The sequence below is a fragment of the Mustela erminea genome, chromosome 9 (genome assembly GCF_009829155.1).
Source record: "Mustela erminea isolate mMusErm1 chromosome 9, mMusErm1.Pri, whole genome shotgun sequence".
Taxonomy (NCBI): domain Eukaryota; kingdom Metazoa; phylum Chordata; class Mammalia; order Carnivora; family Mustelidae; genus Mustela; species Mustela erminea.
The window spans coordinates 85041224-85066565 of record NC_045622.1 but is presented as its reverse complement, the minus strand read 5'-3'; the positions used below and the strand labels follow the sequence as shown (position 1 = coordinate 85066565).

Genomic DNA, 25342 nt, shown 5'->3' with positions numbered 1-25342 from the left:
ACTTCTAGGACATGAAACACTTTAGCAGAGATAATATTCAAAAGCAAAACTTCTTCAGAGAAGTAAAAGCACTTGAGGGAAAGTGGTCTTCACCAAAGCATTTTTTATGTGAAAATCAGTAATTTAGTCGTTTCTAGAAAGGAGCTTTGTGCATCACTCTAATGACTTTCAACACTGCAAACTGCCTTTTTGAAAAAAAAACAGCGTCAACCTAGTTCACCCAGCTAGTGGACCGAAGAACAATCACACTGTTTTCTTTTTATATTTTTTAATTTATTCATTTATTTGAGAGAATATGCAGCACACACATGCACTCAGGGGAGGGACAGAGGAAGAGGGAAAAAGAGAATTCGTAAGCAGGCTCCATCCCTAGTGTGAGGCAGATACAGGCACAATCTCAGGACCTGAGATCATGACCTGAGCCAGTTACAAGCCAAAGGGAAGAGTCCATTGCTTAACCAACTGAGTCACCCAGGCACCCCAAAATTATGCTATGTTTAAACTACTTTTGCATTCCTCACAAAGTCTAGAACAGAGCTAAATGAATAAAGCCTTGCTAGGGCCTCATATCATTTCAAACTTTTTTTTAAAAAATTTTATTTAAGTAATCTCTATACCCAATGTGAGGCTTGAACTCACAACCCCAAGATCAAGAGTCACATGCTCCACTGACTGAGCCAGCCAAGCACCCTTCAAGCTTATTTTTTTTAATAAGATACTGCAAACATCAGTTTTATCACAACTTTTAAGTTTTGTACAAATGTCTGTCTTGATATCACAAAGTCTGACAAACAGATCAAAGGAGACAGAATGAAGTCTTCAAAGTAATCTACTTTCATGTAAATAATAGATTATTCTAGCTTGGTTTAGCCATAAAAATTTTGCTCTCATAAATATACCTAGGAAAAGGGTATACCTTGGAAATACATTTCAACTGAAAATTTGTCAACATTTCATGGAGTGGATAAAGGACTATTTTTCTTAGGAATTTTATAACTGAAAGATTAAGGAGAAGAATATTAAAAACAAATATTCCACTATTTTAATGACACAGTGACTGATGAAAGTCATGAATTGAACAATTTGTTATTGCAGTGGTATTTTTTTTTAATTAGTTATTTGAGAATGAGCACCAGGAGGAACAGAGGGAGAAGAATTTTTTTTTTTAAGATTTTATTTATTTATTTGACAGACAGAGATCACAAGTAGGCAGAGGCAGGTGGGGGGGGGGACAGGGCGGGGCGGGGGAGAGCAGGCACCCTGCTGAGCAGAGAGCCCAATGCCTGCTCCATTCCAGTACCCTGAGATCATGACTTGAGCAGAAGGCAAAGGCTTAACCCACTGAGCCACCCAGGTGCCCCACAAACTTCCCACTGAGCTATTATTTATTTGACACAGAGAGAGAGAGAGCAAGAGAAAGAGAGAGCACAAGCGCGAGGGAGCAAAAGAGGGAGAGGGAGAAGCAGACTCTCCACTGAGCAGGGAGCCTGATGCAGGGCTCAATCCCAGGGCTCTGGGATCATAACCTGAGCCAAAGGCATCAACCAACTGAACCACCCAAGCATCCATTTACAAATTATTTTTATTTGTAAATTCAAATTTGGGGTACTATTTTTTTAAATAATTGAGTTAATTTACCTAAAATTTAATCACCCCTGCCTTTTTTCTTTAACATGTACAAACTACAAAGATAAAGCACTTTACAAACTCTTTTATGTCTTGTATGGACTGAACAGGTAACCATGTGCTTCATTTCAGAACAGCAACCCACCTCACCCTACCCCACCCAAAAAGAGAGAAAGATCTTCACTGCTTTACTCTTTTTTAAGTCTCCAGTTAGTGACTTCCCAAATTTTTTTCATATAATGACCACCTATGAACTTATCATGAGAAGTTTACAGTGCTATATTTGTCCCTCATTAAAGAGTTTGACACCCACATGCTAATTATTCTCCAACTAAAGTGCCTTAATTTCCTTCAAGAGGATAAATATAAAAGGGAAGGAAATCTTCACCAATTATAAATATTTCTACCTTTCCACTCCAAAGAACATTAAAAGAATACACCTATAAATGTCTCACAACACAAAACATACCCTGGTCAGCCTAAATAGAGGTTTATGTTTTTATGCCTTTCAATTTAAAATTAATGTTATGTTTTTAAGAAATCATAAACCTCTGAAAGAAGAAATGCTTCTTTAAACAAGATAGAAACAGATAAATACAACTTTATTAAAATCTAAAATTTGTATGCATTTATGAAATGATTCCAAACCAAAAATAAACCACAGAAACAGAGAAGATACTGGCAACACACATAACAAAAGATCTGAAGAAATCATGTTGTATTTAGCAAAATTCAGTAGAAAAATTGATAAAAGATATAAATGAGCAATTCACAGAAAAGGAAATACATGCCAAAAGACATATTCCCAGTCTCATTAGCAATAAGGAAAACACTAATTAAAACTACAGTCAGATGCCATTTTATACCCATGAGACTGACAAAAAGGTAGAACAATACCCAATGTTAAAGAGTTGTAGGTCAACAGAGCTCTTATGGACTAAAGAAGTAGTCACTTTTGAGAGCAAAGCTGAAAATGGACTTAGTCCGTCCTCTAGCAATTGTTCCAGGTAGACATCCTGCCTACAGAAACTCACACACTTAAGTACAAAAAGATAAAAAACAAAAACAAAAAACACACGGGTAAAATAATGTTCACTGCTGCTCTGTATATAGTAGCAAAAATTTTGAAAAAACCTGATTGTCAAAAAAGAATAAAGTATGGCTTTTTCATACAACACCCAATACAAATGTGGCATATACCACAATCATATGTTTAAGTACCACAAAAAAAGGAAAAACACACCAATTATAAGGGTGAGACACCACTGATTTTAAGATGTATCACAATTTCAAAGATGTCAGAATGTGAGGAAAATTGTATATATCAGAACTAACAACATGGAGCAAAATGAATTAACTGCAATTATGTATATGAACATGGATAAATCTCAAAACAACAATGCAGAACAAAAATAAGTTGCATAATTGCATTAACCTATATTTAAGAGTGAATAGCAGACAATCCTATACTGTACTTAGATATATTAAGTATGTGGTCAAAGTATAAAAATACACATGGAAATGATAAACATGCTGGGCAGAAAGGGAAAAGCAGGGCCTTTAGCTACAGGACCTGTTTGATTTGATTCTATTACTTTCTATACTTTCATAGCCTACAATCACATTTTTTTTAATTTTTTAATTAACATATAATGTATTGTTTCAGGAGTACAGGTCTGTGATTTATCAGTCTTACACAGTACACAGCGCTCACCATAGTACATACCCTCCTCAATGTCCATCACCAAGCCACCCCATGCCTCCCACCCCGCTCCACTCCAGCAACCCTCAGTTTGTTTCCTGAGATTAAGAGACTCTTATGGTTTGTCTCCCTCTCTGGTTTCATCTTGTTTCATATGTCCCTCCTTTCCCCTATGGCCCTCTGTCTTGTTTCTCAAATTCCTCATATCACATTAACTTTTAAATGAAGAGGAAAAAAGTCTACCAGAGAACTGAAAAACCTCTCTGATTGTATTTGTTAAAGGAAAAGGAAAGAAAAAAACCCACTTTAGGTATATTTTACTAGCATATTCAACAGCCATATACTATATCAGGTTTTGGTTTTTTTTTTTTTTTCAATTTTTCTTTCTATTCAAATCAAGTAAAGCCACTTACAAGCAGGAAGACACAGCAGTGAAGAAAACATGTTTTTCCTTCAATGAGCTGCTTCTGGCAAAAGGCAAACACTTGCTTCCACATAACTACATTACTAACGAGGGCAGTAAAATAAGATGACATAAGATGTGCGAGACATGCAGGTAGCAAGGAGAATGGAAATGATTCAAATATGCTCGTGAGGGGCGCCTGGGTGGCTCAGTGGGTTAAAGGCTCTGCCTTTGGCTCGGGTCATGATCCCAGGGTTCTGACATCGAGCCCTGCATCCGGCTCTCTGCTCAGCAGGGAGCCTGCTTCCCTCTCTCTCTGCCTGCCTCTCTGCCTACTTGTGATCTCGGTCTGTCAAATAAATAAATAAATATAATCTTCAAATATGCTCCTGAAGAAGCATGAAAGGATTCAGCAAGTTAACCTACTATGAGCTAAATTTTGAAAGATCATGGGAAGAAGTTTCCTATGTGGAAAAGAATAGTCCATGCAATACAAACCAATAGCATGTACAAAGGCAGAGACTAATGAAAATATGACATATTAGATTTCTTTGGCTAGAAAAAAGGCCCACGAATTATGGCTGGCCAAATCTGACTCAGTCTATTTTTGTATGGTCCACAGCTAAGAATAGTTTTTACATTTCTAAAAGGTTGTTTTAAAAAAAAAAGTATGTAACAGAGACCATATGTGGCTTGCAAAACTCAACTATTTGCCATCTAGCCCTTGAAGAAAGTTCGCTACTTCCATGCTAGAATGTAACTTGCCAGGAGAGTGGGCCACTGGAGAAAAAGATGATCCCCAAGAAGAAAGACAACTATAAAAAGAAAAAGCACAGATCATAAAAAACCTGTCCTCCATGCTAAGAAGCTATAAGGTGATGGGAGCCTTTGAAGGGTTTTAAACAGAAAATCAACATAATCATATCTATATTATAGAAAGATTACTCAGGCAAAGTTCTAAAAGATAAACTTGACAGAGACAATAATGGAAACAACAGCTGAAAAACTATTGTAATAATCCAGGTTAACAGCCGATCAGAGCCTCAGCAAAGACAGTACAAGCAAAGGAATGAGACTGAGTACCAATTACCAATAGGTAGCTAGGAGGAAGAACTACAGAACGCAGAGAGGTGGGAAGAAAGGAAATGACACAAGACATTTCTGGCTTGTAAAAACTGATAGCCAAATGATAATAGAAAATATTTTGGGGGGGGGCACCTGGGTTGCTCAGTTGCTAAGCATCTGCCTTCAGCTCAGGTCATGATCTCAGAGTCCTGGGAAGGAGCCCCACATAGGGCTCCCTGCTCAGCGGGAAGTCTGCTTCTCCCTCTCCCACTCCCCCTGCTTATGGTCCCTCTCTCACTCTCTCTGTCAAGTAAATAAAATCTTTTTAAAAAAAATTTTTTTTAAAAACAGGAAAATTGGATTTTAGACATGATGAGTTTGAGGTGCCCTACAACACAGGCCAAGTCCCCCTATGTACAGATTCTTTTAGGAAGGCCTGTATGCAGGTAGTTGGAATGTTATCACCCCAGGGGGAAGGAGAGAAGGACATGAGGAGTAAGTAAGAAGGAAAAGCAATTCATAAAATTTACTATTTAGCAACAATCATAATCATTGATTCAAATAAGAATTATCTAGGGGCGCCTGGGTGGCTCAGTGGGTTGGGCCTCTGCCTTCGACTCAGGTCCTGATCTCAGCATCCTGGGATCAAGCCCCGCATTGGGTTCTCTGCTCAGCAGGGAGACTGGTTCCCCCGCCCCTGCCTGCCTCTCCACCTACTTGTAATTTCTCTGTCAGATAAATAAAATCTTAAAAATAAAAAATAAAAAAAAGAATTATCTAAAGATGCAAAAGCTAGTGGGAGAAAGCATTAAAAATAACAGAATATGATTGCTGGGAGATAATTCACCATAGGTCTCTCATGTTTCTCCTTGTCTTGCAAGGAAGGGCACTGACTGCCTTTGTTCCAGAGTATCTTTTCAAAGGATATCTGTATATCCCTGAACATCCCTGGAAGATAGAGATAGCATAGTGTCTTCCTTCAGGGCAAAGGGCAGGTTTTTAGTGTTCAGTATAATAAAGATAATGACTCCCTCTTGGTCCAATGTCAGGCAGGTTCACTGCCCCTTATGAAAGATTCAAGTTTCCTAAACCTAGGGTTCCTCTCTAACAATGCAAACGCTTTTGTGCAGAAGTTACCAGGCTGGCCTTGTTCATATCACAATGTGGGGAATTCAGTTGGGGAACCAGGCAAAATACTGACACAATGACTACTGCTATTGCTATGAGTAAGAAAGTCCTTTATCTCTGACCTAACAGTCTCCTATCTTCTGCCAGCTTCCACAGCTAATTTGTTAGCTTGCAAGAACCTTCACAGCTCTCAACAATTAGACAGTTTCGGGACACGTGGGTGGCTCAGTTGGTTAGGTGTCTCCCTTCCACTCAGGTCATGATCACCAGATCCTGGGATCAAGTCTCGCATCAGGCTTCCTGCTCAGCAGGGAGTCTGCTTCTCTCTCTCTCTCTCTCTCTCTCTGCCCCTTCCCCCTGCTCGTTCTCTTTCGCCCTCACAAATAAATTAAATTAAATTAAAAATAAAAACAATTACACAGTTTCAAAATACATCCCCATAAGACACATACCAATCAATAGAAAGAAATCATCAGGTCCCACCTGAAGTGATCAAGGTTAAAATCACTAGTAACGGGACATATCAACATCATGTGTCTCCTGATATGAATGTACTAAGAGGAATACATTTTACTATAACATTTCTAAGTACAAGAAAACAAATCCAAACTGAGGACCATTCTACAAATTAACTGGCAGTATTCTTCAAAATGTCAATGTCAGAAAACAACACAAAGACTAAGAAACTTTTCAGATTACCTGTAACTAAAGAGACATAAAAACTGAATAGTCTTTGCTTTTAGGAAAAATATTACAGGTAAAAATATAGATATATAGGGGTAAAGGGACATATGTCTGCACCTCAAAAAAAAAACTGAGGAAAAAAATAGAGATATACAGATATAGATATACAGAGAAAGGTAAACACATATGGAATAAAATATTAACATCTAAAGAATCCAGGTGAAAGATACGTAAGAATTCTTTGTACTACCGTAACTTTTCCATAGGTCTGAATTAGGCCAAGTGATAAATTAAACAGAAGAAAAAGAATATGAGTGACATGCATAAAACAATATGTTTGGTGTTTTTGTTTTGTTTTGTTTTGTTTTGCACAAGGCAGCTCTTCAAGAGATACTCATTTGGGAATGAACTGTTGAGTATTTAAGGCATGACCCAGATCACCTAAAAATCTAGAATCGTCAGACACACAACGAGTCCCTGGGATCATCTGCCAACATTAATAAAAAAGTATTATAAGCAGTGAAAAGAAATCTTTTCATTTATAAGTATTACTTAATTCACAGTAGTTTTGGAGCTTTGGGTCATTATGTAATTTCTTCAGTGGAGACTAAAAGTAGAAATTCACTATGTGGTCCAATAAACTTGACAAAAAGGCCTTTTCATTCTTGAAAAGCCAGAGAACCCTAGTACTGTTCTATACAAGGCTCTACAATGGGAATTAGAAAAAGAACCACATAACTAACTAGCGATATTCAGACAATAAAACATAGTTTCCAGTCACACAGTTTCACTTCTCAATTACCCTGTTTAAAGTGCATATTTATAAAAGACAAAACAATGTATCTTCTTAGAAAAGATAAATACCCCAGAAATTTAACTCTCTTCATTCGCCTTTTAAATATCAGTATTTTAAATACCTATATATTTAACAGATTATTTTACCAGTATCCTGTTCAGGAAATTACTTAAACACTAAAACATTTCACATAAGAAACATTTTCACATAAATGAACTGCCACATAAAGTTTTGCAAAATAAACCTGCTCTCTGAGGTGCCTACAAAACATTTATTTGAAAACACTAAAAGTCTTGGGTATTTTCCAGCAGTATTGTGAACAAAGCATCTAGAGAATGTGTTGACTATAACACAATCAGCATGTTAAATAACAAGCTTCATCTGACTTAGCAAAACATTCCAACTTTTGGAACAGAAAATGACCTGCTGGACATTTCAAAGCTGCTAGAAATCACCCTGCAATACCAATTTACTTTAGAAAGGCTAGAAAAGGGTTAATTAAAACAGTACTTAAGGACCACACTTATTAAAGCATATAATTCTCTGGATTTTTTAAAGCTATCTAAAATCAAAATCCCAGGGGTGCTGGACTGGCTTAGTCAGTGCAGCATGCAACTCTTGATTTCCGGGTCGTGAGTTCAAGCCCTACATTGGGCGCAGAGCTTGAAAGAAAAAGAAAAAAACAAAGAAAGAAAAAGAGAAAGGAAGGAAGGAAGGAAGGAAGGAAGGAAGGAAGGAAGGAAGGAGAAAAAAATTTAATTTAATTTAAAAAACAAAATAAAGACCCAAAAATGAAATACTGATAAGAAAATTGACTAAAGATAAAAAGTTCACCTGAAGCACTCTCTTCCTTAAAGAAAACTTTAAGACTATCAATGCAAATCTAGTTTATAGAACTTAAGTAAAAAGAAAACTTTATTTAAATTGGTCATGCAGTGTCTGTCAGTACCAGTATGATGGCTTGCTAGACAACACTAACAGTTCTATAATTTGGGGTTATGAACAACTTCCTTTTTTTTTTTTTTTTTTAAGATTATTTATTTATTTATTTGACAGATGAAGATCACAGAGAAGCAGGCAGAGAAAGAAGAGAAAGCAGGCTCCCCGCTGAGCGGAGAGCCCGATTCCGATTCCGGGCTCAATCCCAGGACTCTGGGATCATGACCTGAGCTGAAGGCAGAGGCTTTAACCCACTGAGCCACCCATGCACCCATGAACAACTTCCTTAAAAGAAAGTCAAATGAGTTACTTTCTATTTTATAGGAAATCTATCCCAAAAGAACCACCACAAAATTTTTATTTTGCATTAAAAAAAAATCTATGTAACTAACTTTTGGGCAAAAATGAGTATGAAATACTAAAAAATAAAAAAAGAAAAAAAGAAAAAGAAAAAGTCCTTACCAGAATACCTCCTAGCTTATTCTACCTCTGAAACAACTCAAATCAACAGAGGAACCTGAATCCTAGATTAATAATTTAAGGAAATGTCCACTGTTGACAAAGCATTATAAAGGAAAAAATTCTGTTCTTTGTAAGAAATAATGATTCAAAGTTCTAAATGAACATTCATAGAATCGAAGGTCCTGTTACATAAAACTTTTCAAAATTATAGGCTATCTTAAATAAACAACTTTAATATTCTCGTTTTATACTTCCAATAGTACAACATTCTACATTCATCACTCCAGAATAACATATATCACAGAACTAAAAGTCTAAAAACCAGTCAAGTGAGAATAGTAGCTGCTCCCCACCCCACCCCCCGGCACCCACACAAGTTAACAGTTTTGCATTTGGAAAAGCTGAAAAGACAAATACTGACAGCAGTATAAGCTTGATGATAGTACTTTTAGTTTTGAAAAATATTTATGAACATTTTAGGGCTTGAAAAAATAAACTGGAACAAAAAAGTCAGCAACTTATTCTTTCCAAATTCTTGTAAGAACCTACATGGCCCTTAGGTGACCATGTACCCTGCTACATTCAAATTTGTTGGTTTTTTTCCTATAATTATGTTCTCTCCCTACTCATATTTTAGTTGCCAGATATGCTACTTTATATAAAAGTCCTTTTTTAGAAATTTAGTGAAATACCTTCAAAAACCTTTCTAATGTAGAACAACTATTTTTAAGTTTCAAATTTCAACTGTCATATATGTCTTATGAACTGGGGTCTCTCACAATGGCTTCAGGAAATCCTGTGCTTCAGGAAATTCTCTATGGTATCTAATCATAAACAATAGAAGGAACAGAAATGAAAATATGTTAAGAAAAATCAAGATCTCTTTCTTATTCTCATGACAAATGTGAGGAAGGGACAAAGCAGAAATTTACAACAAGCTTCCCTAAGCCAAAAAGAAAATAAAGAACGATGTAAATTCATAAAGACCTGAAGAACAAAGAAAAAAAGCAGCTTTTCAAAAGAATACTATCAAAGAAAGGACACTGAATTCTTAGAAATCTACTAGAACTGCGTATGTTTGGCTCTGCCTCTAATCATTAACTTTTCAAAATGACACACGTTGTTGGGGCGCCTGGCTGGCTCAGTTAGTAGAGCATGCAACTCTTGATCTCAGGGCTGTGAATTTGAGCCCCACACAGGGCACAGAGATTACTTAAATTAATTTTAAAAAATAAAAATTAAAAATTAGTAAAATAAAATGACACATTGTTGGGTTGCTAGTAATAAGCCATACACTAAAACTGCAAGTTTATATGGGCTTAGCAAGGGTCATATAAATACTTCTTTCTTCTACTTACTATTAGTCCCACAGAAGCACCGAAAATAAATTTTCACATTAGTGTAAAAAGTCACATTGCAGGGCACCTGAGTGGCTCAACGGGTAAGCCTCTGCCTTCCGCTTAGGTCATGATCTCAGGGTCCTGAGATCAAGCCCCACCTCGGGCCTCTGTTCAATGGGGAACTTGCTCCCCAACCCCCCACCCCCGCCTGCCTCTCTGCCTACTTGTGATCTCTCTCTGTCAAATAAATAAAATCTTAAAAAAAAAAAAAAAGCCACATCGCCAAATAAATTATAAAGTTATATGTATCAGAATTACAACTATAAGAAAATCATTTTCAGATCTATCAGCTGAAGAGATTTTGTAAATGCCATCAACATATTAAAAAGATAAAAAGACGATTACACAAGTTTAATTCCATTTGAAGATGGTAAGTGATAGCTAACATATTTTAAGTTCAAAACTGAAGGCCAGCTATTAATTCTATGCGACAAAATACAGAAAAATATGTTAAATCAATTGAATGAAAATGGCCAACAGTTTACTGTTAACAACTGTTACTGATAACAGTTTACTGATGAGAAATTTATTCTCAGATAATAACTAAAAATCACTAAAAATAACTAAAAATCTCATACTGGGCAAAAGAAACTTCATGTCATTTTTCTGCCATTTGCATAAGAAGCTAGATAGAATCTCAGGTAGAAAGTAATGATTACATATCAATTATATATGATAAATATGCCAGAAGTTATTTTATAACAATGTTAAAACTTCAGGGGCACCTGCGTGGCTCAGTCAGATGAGCGTCTGCCTTTGGCTCAGGTCATGATCCCAGGGTCCTGGGAGCAAGCCCCACATTCAGGCTTCCTGCTCAGTGGGAAGTCGGCTTCTTCCCCTCCCCCTGCTCCTCCTCTTTTTCTCTCTCTCTCACTCACTTTCTCTCAAGTAAATAAAATCTTTAAAAAGGGCATGGGGGTGGGGGGGGCCGCTTGGGTGGCTCAGTTAAGCATCTGCCTTTGGCTCAGGTCATGATCCCAGGATCCCATGGTCCTGGAATTGAGCCCCGCATCAGGCTCTCTGTTCAGTGGTCTGCTTCTCCCTCTCCCACTCCCTCTGCTTGTGTTCCCTTTCTCGCTATGTCTCTATCAAAAAAATAAATAAAATCTTTAAAAAAAAAAACTTAAAATGTTATTTGTTCATAGTAACCTTGCAAGTTGAAAGGACAAAAATGATCACTAAGCTATTACCATTATCTGGAATGAGACTGCAGAATATGGGTAGACTAGACAAATATGTAAAATTTAAGCAGTCTGCCATAAAAACATGAAAAGATACACATTGTTCTCTCCAGGAAAAGACGGAATTTCAGCATGAAAATCATTTTTAAATTATTCAATTACTATAAATTATAAAATATTTAGGAAAAAAAAACCTATTTCCCTTTTAGTCATTCTAACATGTTTTATTGTAAGTTTACAATCATAGTACACATATAACTTGATATGCCAACTTGTTCTCTCTAGGATATTTTGAACAGCAGCGTAATATTCTACCATGTGTGCATACTATAATTTGTTGAACTGCTTTTTCCAATTTTTTTCACTATGTTTATATAAAGTTCTGATGAACATTTTCATTTAAATAGTTTTTATACATTCTTAATCTTCTTAGTATGGATTTCCAAAAAGGAAACTTGATAAATACTACCAAATTTTGCTTTGCAAAGTGCAAATTTTACTGTGTTTTTTTTTTTAATGAATCCACCAGAAATAAGTATTTTAAGATTTAAAGTTTCAAACACAGGGGCACCTAGCTGGCTCAGTCAGTAGAACATGAGACTCTTGATCTCAGGGTTGTGAGTTCAAGCCCCATGTTGGGTGTAGAGATTACATAAAAATAAAATAAATAAGTTTTCAAACATAAACTGCAATAGAAATGAGGGAAGATACCAAAGAGGAAATAGAAATAGAAACAATGTGGAAATAAGATAATTCAATCCGAGCTACCTGTTTTGTGGGGGTGGAATATGGAGCTCAATACTTCAAAAGATGAGTTGGGAGCTAAGAATAGGATGCACTATAAATCCAACCATCTGGAGGAATAAATAAATTGTGAAGAAAAGAAACTACCAGAGAGCTTAGTGGGAGTAATTTCACTGGAGTGGCAAGGACAGAATCATACTGCAAGGGCTAAGAAGTGAATATGAATTCAAATAGAAGCGGAGTGTACATTTAAGAAGTTTGGAAGAAATAAACAGGTTCCTAGATTGGAGGAGGCACAATTAAAAGATGGCTGCTTAAGATCTCAGATACCTGATCATTTTAAAGGCTGAAGAAAATGGCCCAAGTGGGGGGCGGGGGGGGCAGTGAAGCCTTAAAGTTAATGGACAGGCTCAGGACACTGAAAAACACATTTCAGCATGAAATCTATAGTCGAGAATAGCAAACAATCTTGGAGGGAAGGAGATGTTTCAGTCCTTGAGAGAGTAGTGAAAACACTAAGTATGTACTGGTAGAAGTTACATTCAGAGGCAGAGGGTTTGGAAATCTGGAGGAAGTTATACCTATTTACTTCTCTACAGGAAACAGATTCATCTGCTAGAATTAAAGTGAGGAGTACAGTAGTGTTCTGAGAAGTAAAGTGTGTATATGACACATTCTCAAGTGCTTGGGGAGGTATCTGTGAAGCTGCTTAGTAAAAGCACTATACTTTGATTAAAAGATATAGGTAAAACACAGCATGCCTCTATTTGAATACTTTTATGATAATTATAATTTGATTCTCCAAACTCTATTATGTTTTATATCCATAAAAACCTTTAAGACATGGTCTCTGACCTGAACAGTTCAGATAGATACTATTTTATATTTTGAAATACAAAAATTACCCAAAATCTAATATATTAGGTTAGAAATTGATGTATTTCATTTTCTTCCAATCAGATTAACAGGAAACAATTTCAAGCTAGATATACCTTCCAATACGAGATATTTAAAAGACATTTTAGCAGTTGGCTTTTTTTTTCTTTCTTTTTTCTTTATTTTTTTTTTAAGATTTTATTTATTTTATTTGACAGATAGAGATCACAAGTAGGCAGAGAGGCAGGCAGAGAGAGAGGGAGGAGGAAGCAGGCTCCCTGCCGAGCAGAGAGCCCAACGCCGGGCTTGATCCCAGAACCCTGGGATCACAACCTGAGCCAAAGGCAGAGGCTTTAACCCACTGAGCCACCCAGGCACCCCAAGAGACATTTTAAAAGTTAGAGTAGCCATTAGAAATATTTTCAGAACTGCCACACTAGGAGGACTTAGAGTAACTCACAAGGTAAATATCCCAATTGTTATCTACTCAAAAGTACTGGCAAACCAATTATACTATAATCCCTAACACCCTAAGTATGTTTCCACACAAAATTCAATTTTAAATACACATATATAGTAAATATAAAAATGTCACCAAATTGTAAAATTTCATTAAGAATGTATCATATGTGATTATAGTGGAGCAATATAACATAATACTTGCCCTTTGCATGACTCGGCTTCAAGGACCCCAAATTAAACATACTTATGATTTACATAAATTAAGTACACAAATAATATCCCTTCTGTATAATGATTTCAAATAAGTCACAGCTAACAGTTTCAATCTTCTTCAAATGGAATTCTATCTAGACCCTGTTTTCACCTTCTATTTTCTTCCCACCAGTTGGCATAGGAATGAGGTTTGGAGAGCTCTGCATTCCAAATTTAGAAGGTAGTAATATAGTTAGGAAAGGCAAACCTATTAGAATCTTCTCAAGCAATGCAAGAATTGTGCATGTCCAAAAGGAAAATCCATGAGAATAAGAGAACTAGATTCACATACTTAAGAAATATGAACTTCCACTTGATTTAAATGTACATGCAACATGTCTATATAAAACCACTAGACTATTAAATGGAAAAGCTAGTAACAGAAAATAAATTTATAGAATTGTTTTCATTTTGTTTTTGAAGACTTATTTGTTCATTTATTTATTTATTTTAGAGAGAGCACAAGTACAAGCAGGGGTAGGGGACAGGGAGAGGGAAAGAAATCCTCAAGCAGACTCCCCACTGAGCTTGGAGCCCAATGCAGGGCTCCATCTCCGGACCCTGAGATCATGACCTAAGCTGAAAACAAGAGTTGGCCACTTAACCAACTGAGCCACCTAAGCACCCCCAATTTTTTTCATTTTTAAAATGACGTTTTAGCCTTTAAACATTATAAGGAGTAACAAGTATTATACCCAACTTTCAGAAGCCAAACCATTCCTGATATTTTAAACATTATTTATTTAAATAAACAGTTTTTAAAAACCTGAACATGCTATATATAAATCATTATTTTTCTCAGGCAGTGTTTTCCATCTCACATACTCATACTCAAGTATAAAAAAAATTTCCAGTACTTGGCTAATTTCACCTATTTGCCCATAGCTGGAACCATGGCTTGCTCTCTTCCTTCACAGCAGAATACTTTGCACCTAGTAAGGACACCCAAATATATACCAGGTAAAATAGTTTCCACACACACATTTTAACACTGTTTTGCCTAACATGATAAAATTTCATTTAATTGTGGTACAAGTCTGTGATCCAGCTACAAAAAATACTGAAAGCACAGTAACCAAATTAAAAACCTAGTATCTCTGGGGCACCTGGGTGGCTCAGTGGGTTAAAGCCTCTGCCTTCGGCTTGGATCATGATCCCAGGGTCCTGGGATCGAGCCCCACATTGGGCTCTCTGCTCAGGGGGGAGCCTGCTTCCTCCTCTCTCTCTCTCTCTCTCTCTCTGCCTGCCTCTCTGCCTACTTGTGATCTCTGTCAGATAAATAAATAAAATCTTTAAAAATAAATAAATAAATAAATAAATAAAAACCTAGTATTTCTGAAGCCAATTCTATTCTCACCTAACTTAAAACACTCCAGAGATACTTGTACTGTCTCCACTGAAACTGATTACAAGTTGGCCCAACACATGTTTTGTTCCGCGAATGTAGCAAAGCACAGCATCATAGCCACAGGCTATATAGCTCATAACCTGCAATTTTCATTGAGATTTTATGTCACTTTACCTTACTTAATCTCAATATAAGTTATCATAACTTACATATTTAAAGCTCTCTGAAGTATTAACTTAATTTTTTTTTTGGAAGAAATATCTCTAGAAAGTCAGGTTCAATTTTCAATATGTTATCACTCTATCTAACCTATTAACTATTTAAGACCGGACATTATATATCTAAGGTCGTATAGTTTACCAAACCTACAAGACTCGTTGTATAATTAAACAGGTAACACAGGCTTAAAATATAGACAAATAATATCTTTAGGGCTTTAAATAACCACTTTATAGGTAAGAAATGTTTTCTAAGCAAGCTATTTTCTGCAAGGGTTTCAAAGTTTACTATTTCATTATTTAAAAAACTGTAAGGTATTTTAATTTATGAATAGTGTGCAACAAAATAGGGGGAAGCTGCAGAATTTGAAGTTAACAAACATTTTTAGTATGTCACATGTTTTTTAATTTCTAAAATGGAAAACAGGTCTTTCCCAACTTAAATGGTGTTGCATCCTGATAAACCCATCATAAGCTGAAAATACCAAATAGAAAATGCATTTAATACACCTAACCTACTGAACATCACAGCTTAGCCTTGTCCACCTTAAGTGGACAAGCTGAGCTAAACCCACTCAAAACACATTAGCCTACAGTTGGGCAAAGTCATCTAACACAAAGCCTATTTTATAATACAGTGGTAAATATCTCATGTAATGTATTCAATACTGTACTGAAAGTGAAAAAAGGAATGGCTGTCTGGGTACAGAACAGTTTTAAGTATATCATTATTGACCCTCACGATCATGTGGCTGACGAGGAGCTGTGGCTCCCTGCCTCTGCCCAGCATCAAAGGAAAGTATAAGACCCCACACTGCTAACCTGGGAAAAGAGCAAAATTCAAAATTCGAAGTACAGATGTGTATGACTTTCACACCATGGTAAAGTCAAGAAATCCTAAGTCGAACCATGGTAAATAGGGGATCATCTATAACTGGCTAGTCAAATGCAGCCAAGTTAAAAATTCTATAAAGGCAATGTTCTTGGTACGCCATATAATGAAATGTAATTTATAATAAATGGCTACAAAATTCTAAAGGGGGGAGGAAATGACTCATTCTTTTCATCTAATTATTTCAATATCAAATCTAAACAATGATTTCCAATTAGAAAAGATGCTCTAGCATTAACAATATGCAAAATAAAACAATTTATCTGACCACCTCTGGCAATCTTTTATTTTCAATGGGACTAAGAATCAGTCTTTCACAATTTAGATCCTTACCTAAAAGAAAAAGTACAGCTCAAAGGAGCAACATACTTTGTTATTCTTCTCTAAATCTCCACTTCTTTTAGGTGTAATCCTTTTATTAAAAAAAAAAAAAAAGGCAAAGCAGCAAAGAAAATGCAACATGAAAAGTGTATCTGGAAATCTAATTTTTAAAAGAAGAGATGTTAATCTCAGAAAGTAAAAAACGAATGAGTGACAGCAGAGAAATTGGGTTTTATTTCAGTTTGAAAAACCTACATTCATTTACTATGCACTTTAGTTTTATTTTTAAGTATCTCTAAGAACTAAAAAAATAAAAAAAATTATTTCTATAAATCAAGCTCACTTCAATAGCAATAATATGTTCTATGCTCTTCACACTTCTGATTTCAAATTAGGCATTTAACGTAAGAATTTTGTAATTGTACAGGAAGTTTATCTTCTCTAAATTCAACGTTAAGGAAAAGTAGCTTAGACTGAAGAAATAAAAGGCACAAAAAGCGGGAGGGGGGGGGGGGCGGGGGGCGTCAGTGGTTTTAAAAACTGGCCAGGGATAATACACAGGTATTACTTCACAATGCTGATCTTTTAACAGATGTTACGGTGTATTCTTTTTTTTTTTTTTTTTAAGATTTTATTTATTTACTTGACAGACAGAGATCACAAGTAGGCAGAGAGGCAGGCAGAAAGGGAGGAAGCAGGCTCCCTGCTGAGCCGAGAGCCCGATGCGGGGCTCAATCCCAGGACCCTGGGAAGGCAGAAGCTTTAACCCACTGAGCCACCCAGGTGCCCCGTTATGGTGTATTCTTAATCTTTCCCTCAAGCTACCACATATTTCACTGATTTCTGGTCTCTAACAACTTGAATACATAAGTCAAAACAGATTTCTAAGTCTCCTAAATTCACTTAAATCAACCTCCTCCAGAAATTTAGGGCCCAGCTTCCTCTATCTTAATCCTTACCTGACCACTAGCTTCCCTCCCACTCAGTCTTCCCCAACAAGGAAAATTCTCACTCTCTTAGAAAATTAAAGAAATTGTTTGAGTCAAAGGAACAAAATATATTTAAAGTAAAACATATTGTCCTTGTCTTGTTTCAATTCAAAGACTTCCAATTGGAGAAAGGTAACTCTCTCAAGTACTGACTTGGCCATAACTACTAAATACAAAAGATAAATCAGTCTACTGACTTAACTGCCCTCAAACCACAAATACCATCCCTAAAAATACAGCATTTCCAATACTCGACCAGATTTTTAAAATTTGCACTCAAGTCCTAAGAGCAGAGGTTCCAGGTCCTCAGGGTAACAGTGTGCTCCTAAGAATCCAGATACTATGTTGCCTTTGTGTAGTGACATATGGCCCTAGTATCAACTGAGGAGAGCAGCATGATCTGCCAAATAGGTCAAGGTCTAATTTGACAAACATTTAGGTAAAATGTATAACACACATCTTCCAAATTTCTATTCTAGCCTGGTCCTAATAAGGTCCAAAAGAACAGCTATGACAAAACTACAGAAGCAAAACACTAATATTAAGTTGTTTATCCCCAAATCACATTTTTTTCCTCCTCCAAATCATTCTTAATCCAACCAAAAGAACTGGACTGTATTTCCTTAGGTCAGCCACGTAAGTCCCTTACCTACCCTGAAAATTTCGACTCCTGGGATGCCTGGGTGGCTCAGTCAGTTAAGTGCCTGCCTTTGGCTCAGGTCATGATGCCAAGGGCCCTGGGATGGAGCCCCACACTCAGCAGGGAGCCTGCTTCTCCCTCTGCCTCTGCCCCACCCCCCAACTGCTTGTTCTGTCTCTCCCTCTCTCAAATAAATAAAATAAAATCTAAGAAAAAAAAAGGGGGGGGAATACCCCTTCAACTCTAAATATATATCCCTATTCAACTTATGCTGTGTTCAAAGATACAAGTTATTTTTTAAGCAGCTGAATCCAGAACCAGTAAAGACATTTAAAATAATTCCTTTAGACTCACATTTGTATCATATAAAAAGGGTTACTGTAACAAAGCTTTCAGCAAGTTGGGGGGTGGGCAGGTAGGGACACCTTTAAAGAAGTAATAAAATTGACCGGCAGATTCCTCCATTTTAACAAAATAGTAGTAATTTTTCTCAGAAGTAACTTCCAAGATAAACATAACACACTGGAAGTCTCAACTTCAGACATTAGAAAATTAGGACAGCTGCAAACCCAGAAATTTTACATGAACATTTCTTTTGACAGCAACAATATAATCATATAGCAAGTTATTTTGTATCCTCTAATAGTTAAGGGGCAAGAATAACTCTGGAGAGATATTTTAAATACAGAGAACTTCAAAGTTTCTTAGAACACACTTAAATCTAAATATTGCCATCACTTCTTTATCTCCAAACTCAAACGTAAATGGAATGCAATGGAAACTACATTACTTATGCCTTTCAATTAACTACCACTAACACAATTCTAATCTACCTTATCAGCACCTTTGGTGAACTACTGTGGAGAGAATATAGAAAAATCATTTCAAAAGTCACCAGAATAAGTCACTGTAACACTCCAATGGAAAACAACATGCAACCAAGTATTCCCTTCAATGGATGTGAAACAGGTTTAGGAAACAGTATTTCAGCGTTCTAGAATCCACATTTCCCCTTTCCTACCTATAAATGCCTTCAGTGTTCAAGTATCAAATATTTAAACACAAAAGCTCAATCAGAAAGTTCATTCAGGGACACCTGGGTGGCCCAGTCGGTTAAGCGGCTGCCTTTGGCTCAGGTCATGATCTCAGCATCCTGGGATCCAGTCCCACATCGGGCTCCTTGCTCTGCAGGGAGCCTGCTTCTCCCTCTGCCTCTATCTGTCACTCTGCCTGCCTGTGCTCTCTCTCTCTCTCTGACAAATAAATAAAATCTTTTAAAAAAAAAAGAAAAGAAAAGAAAAGAAAGTTCATTCAACGGCTGTTGCTATTTTAAGTCACAAGGGAAAAAAAAGCTTTTAATATCTTACAATAAACAAATACTAATGTGCCCCGCCATACCCGCCATACTAGCTACAGCAGCCTACCTCTGTAATTTGCACCTTATTTTATGGTACTCCATGACAGAACATCCAAAAAATTAAAATAGTATGATCTGAAGCTTCTTTTCAAGCATGTTTACAAGAAGAATTATCTCATAAAAACCATCCACTTTTATGTGACTCTAAAACTCCATGCCCAGAAGCCAATGACTGGTTTATAAGCAAGATAATGACTAGTTCAATGGAAAAGGTATTATGACAATAAACGAGGACTAGCTCACCATGTTATGATCTGCCTGCCTAATATGTGTTTAGCTACTGTAGTCAGCAATGTCCAAATATAAATTTGAAACATTTAATGACTGGTTCTGTTCTAGATTTCAAGCTCATCTTACCTTTTTAAAACATAGTTGGAATCTATCTAAGGCTCCCCACAAAAAAAATTTTTTTTAGAAAATATATTCCCTAGAGTAGAGGAAAAAAATTCAGGAACAAATTGTTATTTAATTTTATGGTAAGTACAAAAAAACTGCACAGTGAAATGTGCAAAATCCCAAATACTTCAACACACTTCTTACACAAATTAAGATCAAATAAGTTTCAAGAGTAAAAGAAAAATAAGCCTTAAACAGTTTGAGCATTATATTTTATAAATATGAGCTGTCTACACTTTATGTAGTAGAATGGACCCCTAAATATACCAAGAAAACCTTAATTTAAAAATACTTTATCTGACTGGTTACATTTCATTTACTGCTAAGTGGCATAAAGGCATAAGGTAGCCAATAAAACTATAAAAACTATTTTTTTAAAACGTCAGTTTTATTTTGTTGACTAAGTTTACTAAGTTTAATACTAAGTTTAATCATGACCTATCAAAACCTTATCATAGCTCACTGTATAAAATTAGCACTGCACTTGCAAACATAAGCAGAATCTAGACTTATCAAACATATGGTGAGGCTTGCCCAGCTTCTGAAAAATTAAAGTGAGAATGTAGGATTAAAATGTGTTAGCTGGGGAACAGACAAAGCCCACTGATCCTGCTCAAAAGTTTTCAACAAAAATTTGATCAAAAAGGGCACTTCCTAAAAATTTTAAGGCACCAAGACATTAAAACTTTGAAATAAACTGAAATGGTGTGAATATAAGTGATTCCACGCCAGAAGCTACAGCTAACAAGCAAAACCTAAAATTGGGGCGGGATGGGGGGTGGGGGGCGGGGAGGGGGGTAGTCAGCCAATCCCCAAACTACTACAAGGTACACATAAGCACAAGCACAGGCTGGTTTACAAGCTAACTCTCCCGGCCCAGGACCAGGGAGACATCAAAGTTGACAACAGAATCTACCATGAGCTTTCCCTATACGCCAGCCGAGAATCTGAAAAACTTCACTGTTGCTAACAGAAGCGCCTTTTCATTAGAAGCAGCGACCAGACAGGTGGAAAAAATAAATTCTAACAGGGCAGCGAGAGGTTGGGAAAACTCAGTCCGAGGACTGAACGTGTTAGGACTCCTCTGTAACAGGTCCAAGGTAATTTACGCACACACCCTTTAGCGCAATTCCTCAAGCCTAGATAAGATTGGGAAACCGGCTCCGCGGAGAGCCACATACCATTTTAAAAACAGCCGTCTCCCTCCCGACAGGAAAACAGACATTCCCAGCCGAAGTCTTTCCGAGAGTTCTCCACCAAGGGACCCGGGCGGCCGCCACCGGAGCGCGAGAAGCCGGCAACAGCCCCGCCGCGCGGCAGCCACGCCTTCCTCCGGCCGCGGCAGGGGACGCGGAGCGGCGGGTCACATTTCCCCTCCCCAACAATCACACGCCCTCACGTCTCCAGAGTTGACACCCTCCAGACCGGCCGCTCGGCGACGCTGGTGACTGGGCCACAAAGCCAGGGACGCAGCCATCGGCTGGGGCGCTCAAGTTGCGTGCGTGCGTGCGCGTGTTTGTGTTTGTTCCCCTTAATGAAAGACAAGAGGTCTCCGTAGTGACGGCCTAACGTCGCGGTGGGGAAAGAGGCCCCCTGTGGGACTAAACAAAACTTCGGTTGCTGGGAAGAGCCGTTGCGCAACCCTGGCAGCGGAAGGCTGGGGCCGCCCAGCCTGGCCCGGCCTCGGCGCGGCTTCCCGGAGGCTGCGCCACCGCTCGCACCAACCACGCGCGGCCCCCGCGTCCGGCGGCCTGCGGGCCGCGAGCGGTCCCCGAACTCGCCACCCGGCGGGGAGCCGCGGCGGAAAGGCGGAGCTCGGGAGCGCAGCGGCTCGGCCGCCGATGTTGGACGCGCGACGGGTGCGGGCCGCTCGGGAGGCGTTGGACTCCGCCGGGGTCGGACTGAGGGGCCCGGAGGCCCCGCGAATGAAGCTAGTCCCCCCACCCTGGGGTGGGGGCGCCCCTCGCCCTCCTCCCTTACCTTCCTAGAGGCCTGAGCTCTCCCCTCTTCGGGCGGCCGCAGCCCTGAGCATGTCCGGAGTGGGGTGCGGGGCCGTGCCGGGGACAGGGAGCCAGGCGCTTCAGCAGGCGGCACCACCCAGCCCGGGCTCAGCCCCTCTCCGCGGCCGCTGCCATCTTGTCCTGGCGGCTGAGAGGAAACGGCGAAACACCCTCCCCCGACTGCTGCTGCTGCTGCTGCTGCTGCTTCTGCTGCTGCTTCTGCTGCTGCTGCTGCTGCGGCTGCTGCGGCTGCTCTGGCTGCTCTGGCTGCTGAGCGCCGGGCCCGTCTCCCTCATCTTCCTTCCCGGGGATTTGGGGTGGGGACGGCAGGGCTGGGGCGAGTGGTGGTGTGAGGCCGGCCGGCCGGCCTCCAACTGCTGGAGCCTACGGACGGCGCAGGGTGCGGGGCCCGCGCCGGCTGGGGCCCATTCCTGACGCCCCTGCCGCTAGAGGAGGAGGAGGAGACAGCCAAGAGAGGCAGCGACGCCGGGGCCCGCGGCTCGGTCTCCTCAGGCCGCCGCGCTGCCGGCAGTCGTCACGGAGGCAGCTGCCGCCGGCCGCCCCAGTCTCGGGCCCCTCCTCCGCGCCCGCCGGCCTCGGCCGCCGCCTCCGCAGCGCCACCGCCCGCCGGGCCGCGCTGCGCGCCGAGCCCGGGCGGCCCCGCTCGCCTCGGGCCGCGGCGCCTCCGCGAAGCCCCTCCCCGGGGCCCGCCCGCAGCCGCGCCCTTGTAGCTCCGAGCCCGCCTGGCGGCCGGCTTGGACCCGACCCGGAGCTCCCTCCCGCCAGCCCGCCCGCAGCCGCAGCATCAGTCAGCGCCCCCTCTGCGGCTCTGAACCTCACTGTAGGCCCACACCGACAAAAATACACATTTAAAAAAAGATCCTACCCCCCGCAAAAGAAAGGATTAAGATGAGGAAGCAGGATTTTATAGGCCTTTCGAGATGCCGTAATCACAATTTCCCCTTCCACCCCTTTAGGATCTGTTGGTGGCTTTTTTTTTTTTTAAGGGTCCAAAAATAAGGAAAGGGGAAATGCTTGGTCAAGTGAACAGTCCCGGTCTAAAACAGGTCCTTCCCGCTCCCCCATCCCAAAGAGTCAAGAGTATTGTAAAATTGGGTTAAAGAACGAGGGAAAGGCCTTCTGCACATTTTCCAAGAACATCTCTAAGGTCCCAAACCCTGTAATTGTGAAGTATACCCACCTCTGCGTTCATAACTCTCCATCAAGTTAGTTCCGCTCCCAGAAACTAGTTACCTCTGTCCTGGAGACTAGGAAATCAACAGAATGGCCCATCTCAACGTAACCATAGAACTGTAGAATTTTAGAGATGAAAAAAACTTTGAGATCCTTGGTCCAGACTCTTAAGCTAGGGCAGGGCGTCAAAGAAGCTTATGTGACCTGCCCAAGATAATACAGCAAAGCCCGGGTCTGCACACCCTGTCCCCTTCTTTTCCCTAAGAAACGAACTGACCTTCTAGTACCTACCATTCAGAGTTAATTTATTTTAATACTTATTGCCTTTTGTTCTTAATCAGTGTTTAACGGGGGTGGGGCTGAACACCTTTCTCTAAGGAAGGGTCCTTGCTTTGTTCCTTTCATAATCTTCACTGGGAGGTTTGACTCTACCCCATATGTATTTATCCTCTGACATTTTCTATTGCAGTAACTGGGGCAGGGCAAAGGGAGTGGCAAATTGCTGCATATTTAATACACATTTATTCCCGGCTGCTTTTCAAATGGCAAGGAGTATTTTTGAGAATTCCTTTTAAAAAGAGAAGAGGATAATATGCCCTGAGGCAGTTGGAAGTATTTTCGAATGGCAGTTGTTTTCTTCAAGTTAGGGAGTCTAACCAGTTGAAAAGGCTTCCAGAATAGAAAAACAAAACAATGACTGTCTCTCAGAGAGATAGCAGCATGTTAGCCATTCCTTTTTACTTAGTATTTAGTTACTTTTGGTTTTTTAAAAAACCAATAGTTAAAAGAACCAAAAAAGGATAAACACTATTCACAGGAGAAAGTGATAATAATAGAAAAAAAAATCTTAGTGAAACATGGGAACTATTCCACTAGAACTTCAAATTTCCAGAATTTTTGTAAAATATTTCTCTGGATCACATCTAATAGGAGGCTTCAATTCTCCCTATTTTGTGGCATTACAACATTTATGGAAAAGCTGAAAAGGAGGGTTTTTTTTTCCTTTTCTATCCCTGACATTGGTATTCGCTGCACTATAAGTTCCAGGAGGGGATTTTTTTTTTTTTTAAACAATTGAATTGCCAGTGCTTACAGTGCCTGATTTATAGTTGTCTTTAGTAAATGCTGCTAAATAAGTCAATAAACACTATTCTTTCAAGTCCTCCACCACTTTATACCTATTGTCTTTTAGCTTAATCTCTTTACTTGCAATCTCTTACCTCTCCAGTCCATTTGGAATGCCAACATCCAGATAGCTTTCAAAGCCCCTGCCTTAGCCATTTTATGAAGTTTAAAGAAAAAAAAGAAAATGGAAACTTCCAGCATTCTTTTTTTTTAAATGCAGACTACTAAATTGTATATGAAAAAGTTAATTGTGTGTAAAAAGATGATAACCAAAAAACAATCTTTTCATTCAGAGGGCGCTGCCTCAGTGGCTCAGTGGGTTAAGCTTCAGCCTTAGGCTCAGGTCATGATCCCAGAGTCCTGGGAGGGAGCCCACCACAGGCACCAGGTGGCCTGCTCAGTGGAGAGTTTCCTTCTCCCTCTCCCTCTGCCGGTGCCCGCTCCACTCCCGTACTCATGCTCCCATTCTCTGTCTCAAATAAATAAATAAAATCTTTTTTTAAAAAATCTTTCCATTTAGAATTGCTACTTAAATACTGAGTACCAGGCATTGGGCTATACTCCGAGGATACAAGAAAGAGACACCCTGTGAGTTTACGCTCTCTCTAGAAAGTTGGTTATTACACAAATAACTATAATATAAATAAACATTATTTAAAAAAAAAAAAAAAAAAGCATAGCCTGCAATGAGAGGGTAGATCCTAATCAAGTGAGAAGGTGGGGAAGCCATAAAAAAAACTCATTCATTTCTCACTCTCCAGGCCTCAACTAAGGGCTTGCATCCTCAGAAAGAAACTCCTGACTTCTCTAAGCCAAGCCCCCACACATCCTTCATGGGGTAGCATTTTTCTCCGTTTCCATTTCCTCGGTTGTTCATTCTGTTTGTTTGATTGAAGCCTTCCTCTCCTGCCAACCTGAAAGCTCTGCAAAAGTAGCATATCGTTTGTACACCATTATACACCCCAACTCCAAGACAGTGGTGAGCAGCAGCTGATCCACAGGACCAGCTACACTTGGGGCCCAGCGAAAAATGGAAAAGTGGGGTGCCTTGTTCCAAATCATGAATCATTTCAAGAGGGTAA

At 39.3% G+C, this 25342-nt stretch overlaps 1 protein-coding gene across 4 annotated transcripts in view; it reads right to left on the bottom strand.

Moving 5' to 3' along the window:
- HIPK3 (homeodomain interacting protein kinase 3) overlaps window positions 1–23164 on the bottom strand; it is a 94436-nt gene extending 71272 nt beyond the window's left edge. For 2 of the 4 annotated variants that reach the window (XM_032356373.1, XM_032356374.1), the window contains exon 1: window positions 23143–23164. In XM_032356373.1, coding sequence (XP_032212264.1) covers window positions 23143–23164 — 22 coding nt within the window. Of the gene's footprint in view, window positions 1–21122; window positions 21217–21921; window positions 22032–23142 lie in introns of those variants that run through there. The other 2 variants (XM_032356375.1, XM_032356376.1) reach the window with 2 other exon arrangements.
- Window positions 23165–25342: the final 2178 nt, after the last annotated feature.